Source organism: Gavialis gangeticus, unplaced genomic scaffold (genome assembly GCF_001723915.1).
Source record: "Gavialis gangeticus isolate Ggan-Ray unplaced genomic scaffold, GavGan_comp1, whole genome shotgun sequence".
Lineage (NCBI taxonomy): Eukaryota > Metazoa > Chordata > Crocodylia > Gavialidae > Gavialis > Gavialis gangeticus.
Window position 1 is genome coordinate 86,295,985 of NW_017729031.1, and position 6,655 is coordinate 86,302,639.

A 6,655-nucleotide genomic window follows, 5' to 3' on the forward strand; every position below is an offset into this window, starting at 1 on the left:
TTTTTTTTTTTTTTTTTTTTTACTGTTCCATAATAAGATGATTAGTTTTTTTAGATGGTAAACTTTGGATGCAGAATTACAATAGCAACAAAGTTTGATATCTTCAAGACAGCAAAATACAAGACATGCAATAGAAATTAGTGGCTTTTTTCTACAGCAGTTAATGATTTAGATGCATTTCACCAGAATTATTCAAAGAAAGGATTCACTGGACTTTTAAACAGGCTGCATATTTTCCCCACAGATTAAATGCTTTTCAAACCATTCAGAGCATTCAGAAGAAAAGCATGCATATTACATTCCAGTTATCATTCTCACTCTGCCTCTCTGAAAGTTTAGCTTGTGTTAATTATCAAACATTCAGTCTGCAATAAACTGGTACCTTCATTTCTTTCAATCCCTGCATGTATTTGCCTTCTACATCCTGAATCTGGTCCTTTAACTCATTGATCTCCTGAGGGAAATGGTAAGAAAAGGTGAATGATGTCAAGAAAACTAATGGGCTAATTTAGAGGTGAAAGAGAAGTCGGGTCAGAATTTACATTTACAGATAAGCTTCCACTTCATTTTCAGTTTTCTAATCTTTATAGTAAACATGCTCAGAGGCTTTTCAGCCAATCACCTTGCCATTACCTGTCCTAATAATTTGAAAAAATGAGATGATTCAAAAAAAGGATGGCATTTTGTTTAAAGAATTGGACTGTTACCTAGATTGGTTTCCAATCCTCCAATAGGCAAATAACTTACTCGATCTCCCTTAATTCCCTATCCGTAACTGAGAAATACTATTTCCCTCCTAGCACTCGACAAGGGCGTCACAAAGATGAATTTGCCGGATGTGCAGTGCCCAGTCTGTGTGCAGCCTGGATTTGCTGGGGGTCCCAATCTGGCATCTGGGGCAGGCCCTGCTGGCACCATCCAGCTACACAGAGGAAGGAGGGGGGCAGCCTAGCCCCATGGGTGGGAGGGAGCACGGCCTGGCCCTAAAATGGTACCTGGGGGGGGAAGCAGGGATGGCCTAGTCCCAAACTGGTCCCATGAAGGGGTAGGGAAGCAGGTGTGCCCTGGCCCCAACCAGACATGCAGGGCTTGGGGTTTAGAAATTTGGCAGCAGGGGAGTGGTGGTCACATTAATGACCACCACTCCCCTGCCACCAAATTTCCTGACCTGTGGGGAGCCCCGTGGGCCAGATCTGTTGGCTCCACATGCTGCATCTGGCCCACAGGCCAGAAGCTAAGCACCCCTGATGTAAGCTCCTCAGCTACTGGGTGACAACTATCATAAAAAACCCAATAAACCTAGGAGGCATGGATAAATACTGTAGGGGGATAAAAGATTAAAAAACTAATTAAAATTATGAGACCACTTAAAACACTATTCTCTCCCTCTCTGGTCACCTTCAAATTATTATATTTTATTCTGGTTTCTTATTCCATTACTTGAACTAGCTTTTACAACTAGTGTATCCCTCAATAGGTTAACTGATTTGTTTATCCCTTTTGATCTCTTCAACCTATCTTCGTCTCTTGCAACAGTGCCTCCACTCCTTTCCTCACCCTGTCCCTATTTTTGTATTTAAATCATTTTATTCCTTTCTATTTAGGACTCCTCCCCTCTGCAAGTCAACCCATAGCATCTGATGAAGGAAACTGTTGCCTACAAAATCTTATGTCTTTCTGCACAATTATTCTCTTAGGTGCCCCACACCCAGCATTGCCTTCTGTCTGACTTCAGACTAATATAGCTAAGCCACCTCTCTCTTTTACTTATTTTACAGTTCTGACATCAGGACAAAACTATTTGGATTAGCTTTTACAGTCCAGATAATTTTAATAATGGTAACTTCAGAACACAAAATTAGAAATAGAGAGGTTTTAGTAGACCACATGTCCCTCTTCCCATCAACCACTTTAAGATGATAAATATTTAAGAAGGACTTTTCTATATAATAATTCTGTGCTCTGAAGGCCATCTTGTTTATAGTTTAATAATGATAGAAATATTGGCCTAAGTAGACATTTGCTGTTTTTTAAACATTTTCAACTTTCTTATCCCAATCTTTATTATTCATATGAGAAACATCAGACTGCAAAACTATTTTATAGAAAGCTGTACAAAACACAAATGCAACATTTCTTACTTCAGTTCAAGCCTGTCATTACTATATTTTATTGGGTTGGTTTCTTGCTTTCATGGATTTTTTAATGCCAGATGGAAAAATTAAGACCATTTAGTCTGGTCTCCTGTATGAGGCAGGCCAGTGTATTTTCACTTATCCAATCAGAAGCTAAGAGCTTGAGGCAATGCACATCTTTAGGAAACATATGCACTGTTTTTCAAATATTAAAACTATTGATGATTTAAAAACTAGCCAATCAATTGGAACAAGACAGACCAGTTACTTTCCAATGTGGAATTAAAGAGGCTTGTATCTTCTAGTTCTGCATGGGGTGGTTTTGGTATCCCACGTCAGTACTAATTTGCTTGTGTAAATTCCCATCACCTGTTAAAGAAATAAACTCCTCTGCTTTTAAACAACTCTACTGCTCGCATAGTAGGAAAAAAAAGCATGAAGATAGACAGACTGAGTAGAATGTGTGTTCCAGCAAGTGACAGATCCCAGAAAGAACTTGTTTTATACAGGTTTCTTACCTTAATTTCTCTAATGGATGCTTCTGTATCAACTGAGATAGAGGTATCTCCGCTGCCTCTCCGGGACGAAGTTCCACCCAGAGAGGCAAGTGTAGCTGCTGATAAGTTTGATACAGTACGAGCTCCCTAAAAATATACAGAGTTAAAATACAATAGTTATGAAATATTTTTAAACATAAAAAATGAATACAACTCAATTCTCATAGTGCGATCCATTTATTTTTAGGTGAAGAGAACAAACTGCTATAATTATCTTTCTGGAACCATTAAAAAAAGTAATGTTCAGCAATAGCAAATATATCATCTGGAAGATACACCAGGCATTGTGCTTCAGTGATGCACAAAAGTTTGGATGTACAAATTTTACATCCTTCTGGTTTCATAAGGTTGTGATACAGTATAGTTACTAGAACACAGTCTTTTATTCTGAGGTCAGCTATTCAAATTTGGGTCCAGATGGAAATGACTGACAGCAATTACCATCACCTTGCCATTTGGAGACCTACAGGAAGCATCTCTGTGGCTTTGACTTCTGTCACATTAACAAACAGACATGAATCCATGTGAAGCAATTATAATTTGGCACTTCTGATATTGTCCTGAGGGGCCAGTATTTGAGTACAGAGGCTAATCCTTTTTCTCAACCTAAAGAAGTCTTCCTTCTTTGGGAGTTTAAGTTCCATAGAAGGGAGGTAAACTGAGAAACATGCACTTCCACTGAATTGATTCTATAATATTAACAGGTTTTAAGGCTAGGGAGGACTATTAGATCATAATGCTATCACAGGGCACAGAAGTGCACACTACCTGTGCCTAACTAAGGCAAAACCTTCCAAGGCGGTACCCCATTGTGATAGGACAGTATCAGGGGACTGAGAATTCACCACTCCACTTCCCTTGGTTGTTTTGTCAGCTAGTTAAATATTCTTATTTAAAATTGTGCCTTACTTCTAATTTGAGTTTGTCTGATTTCAGTTTCCAACCACTGGTTTTCCATTAGATTAAAGAGGCTTTTAGTGTGTGGTTCTCTCTCCATGAAGATATTTATACACCACAATTAAAGTCACCTCTCAAACCTTTTTTTGAAAAGCTAAATAAACTTAACTTTATAAGGCTCTCATTCTACAGTACTTAGTCATTTTTTGTCCCTTTTCATAAGAATATAAGCAATGCTACACTTGGTCAGACAAATGGTCCATCTAACCCAGTGTCCTGTCTCTGACAGTGGCTGCTAGAGAAAGAGGACTGAAACAGACAGAGATAGAGTAAACCATATTCATAACCCTCCCTGGAATCCACCATTGTTGGTCTAGAGATGCCAGAGGAGAAGAAACATCTTCAACCACTCTGTTCAACAGCCATTAATAGATCTATTATCCATAATTTATCTAGTCCTTTTTTTCAACCTGGTTATGCTATCTGCCTCTCCCACCTCCTGTGGCAATGACTTCCACAAGTTAACTATGTTGTACAAAAAAGATCTCTCTCTTGTTAAGTTTAAACCTGTCTTCTACTAATTTCAGTAGGTGCCCCCTAGTCCTAGTATTCAGGGACTTGAACAGTTCCCTGTTTACTTGGCCCACATCCTTCATGATTTTATAGCTCTGTATCATATTCCCCCCTGAGCCTTCTCTTTTCCAAACTGAAGAGTTCTAGTCTTTACAGTCTTTCCTGGTTTGGCAACTGTTCCAGGTCCCTGATCATTTTGGTTGCTCTTCTCTGTACCTTTCCTAATTCTACTACAACTTTTTTGAGATGTAAGGACCAGAACTGTACACAGTATTCAAGATGTGGGCACATCGCAGATTGGCATGAAGATGTTCTCCTTTTTGTTTTCAATTCTTAATGATGTCTTAATGAAGTTGTTTTCAATTCTTAATGATGTCCAACATTTTATTGGCTTTTTTGATCACTGCTGCACAGTTAGCTGATTTTTTAGAGAACTAAGTACAAATGACTCCAAGGTCTCTTTTCTGAGTCATAACAGCTGGTTCCCAGGTGCATTACCCCTGCACTTGTTGACAACAATGTTCATCTGCCAGTTTTTTTGCCCACTCACCAAGTTTGGTAAGATCTTTCTGCAGCTCCCCTCAGTCAGCGTATGATTTGGCTACCCAGAATTGTTGGGTATCATTTGCAAACTTGCTCACTGTGCACTCCCATTTCCAGGTCATTAGCGAAAATACTGAACAAAATTCGGCCCAGCACAGATCCTTGCAAGACCCCATTCTGACCTCCCTCCAACCTGAAGAGTGATCATTTAGCCCTATCTTTTGCTACCTATCTTTTAACCACCTCTCAATCCATAAAAGAACCTTCCCTCCAATCCTGGTGGCAACACAGTTTTTTAAAAAGCCTTTGGTGAAGGACCTTGTCAAAAGTTTTTTGGAAGTCCAAATATATTAATGCAGCTGATCCCCCTTGTCCAAGTGTTGTTAATACCCTTAAAGAACTCTAGCAGACTGGTGGGACAGGATTTACCTTTACAATAACCATGGTTTGCTGTGGAAGAAGCAGCATATTTGCCCACATGATTGTTTATTTTGTTCTTCATTACAGATTCTACCAACTTGCCAAGGATGGAAGTGAGGCTCTTTGCACTGTATATACAGGATCACTTCCACACTAATTTTTGAACAGCCCTGTTAAAATGCAGCACAAGAGCTGGATGCAGAACTAGTATCAGTTTTTCCTACCACTCACACAGGCCATACAGACATCGAGGTCACTCCCTACTACTCTGTACACCCAAGAACTGCAATAACCTTCTCTACCACAGCACTGCACTGGAAGCCTAAGTAGGCTTTCTCGTCTTCTATGCCCCTGCAATAGAGCAAATTACTCCCAGTACTAATAAGAAGTGGGTGGGGTAACTAATAAAAGCCATAGAACTGTATTCTCATGGCTGCACCTGGTCACAGGCAGGTAATAGGGTCAGCAGGTATACCAGCTGAGGACTTGGCTTTCCTTTAACAAATGAGTTGGGAATACAATCGGGAGAAGGGAAGGGGGAATAAGACCAGTTACAAGGAGAAAGAAGAGCCTGCTCCTGGTACAGGTTCAGGAGCTTCATGAGTGCCCAAGGAGAACTCTACAGAAGAGCTGTTCTGAAAGGAACTTGGACATGTGCCCAGGAGGGACTCAAAGTCTGAGCCTGGGTTAAGAGGGTGATGTATAAACTGAATTTTCCTTGGAGTTTTTTTGGAGGGTAGCTGATGCCCAGGGGCTTTAAGGAGAAGCCCAGGATCTCATAACTCAGGGAGATGAGACAAACCAAGATGACGACCAGACATGGTATTGAGAACCAGTATTGAGACAGACTATTTGTTTGGAACTGTATTTGCCTTGTTTGAAATTTTGCTGCTAACAAGTTCCTCAGAAATAGTGGGATGAAATGTGATCTGGCTGGAGAACCGCAAGAAGCAGAACTGCACAGGCAGATTAGCAATCAAGAAAGGGTGCTGGACAAAGGCAATAAACCTATCTGCCAAGTTTCAGAGTGGGCCAGGTGGCAGGTACTTTACCACAGACCCCCAAGTCTTTTTCAAAGATATTGTTTTCAGGTATATAGTCCCCCATTCTCTATGTCTAGCCTGTACTCTTGGTTCCTTGCAGACTTTGAATTTAGCTTATTAAAGGGCATGTTAGCTGAATGGGTCCAGTTTATCAAGTAACGGAGATCAATCTGTACAAGTGCCCTAGTATTATCCATCACTCCATTAATCTGTCTCTGCAAATTCTAATCAGCAGTGATTTTATATATAAAAAAATACTGAATGGTATTGGGCCTAACGCTAGTCCTAAATTCTAAAGAGAAGCACTTCTGTTTAATGTTGACTTCCTCATTGACAAGTGCTTCTTGAGACCAATTATCCAGTTCTTAATCTATTGATTATTGATATTGTACAATATTTTAGATAGTCTTTCAATCAGTGTTACATGATGACAAGTCAAATTTCTTACAAAAGTGTACTTTCTCTGTGCTATAATCAACAAAACTTT

The 6,655-nt window shown here is 39.8% G+C and overlaps 1 protein-coding gene across 9 annotated transcripts in view; it reads right to left on the reverse strand.

Annotated features, from left to right (window-relative positions):
* The window catches only part of LRRFIP1 (LRR binding FLII interacting protein 1), a 249,245-nt gene that overhangs the window by 46,284 nt on the left and 196,306 nt on the right, over positions 1–6,655 (reverse strand). For 6 of the 9 annotated variants that reach the window (XM_019523333.1, XM_019523330.1, XM_019523324.1 and 3 more), the window contains 2 exons: positions 2,654–2,779; positions 383–454 (listed from right to left, as the gene is read on the reverse strand). In XM_019523333.1, coding sequence (XP_019378878.1) covers positions 383–454; positions 2,654–2,779 — 198 coding nt within the window. The remainder of the gene's footprint in view (positions 1–382; positions 455–2,653; positions 2,780–6,655) is intronic. The other 3 variants (XM_019523331.1, XM_019523325.1, XM_019523329.1) reach the window with 1 other exon arrangement.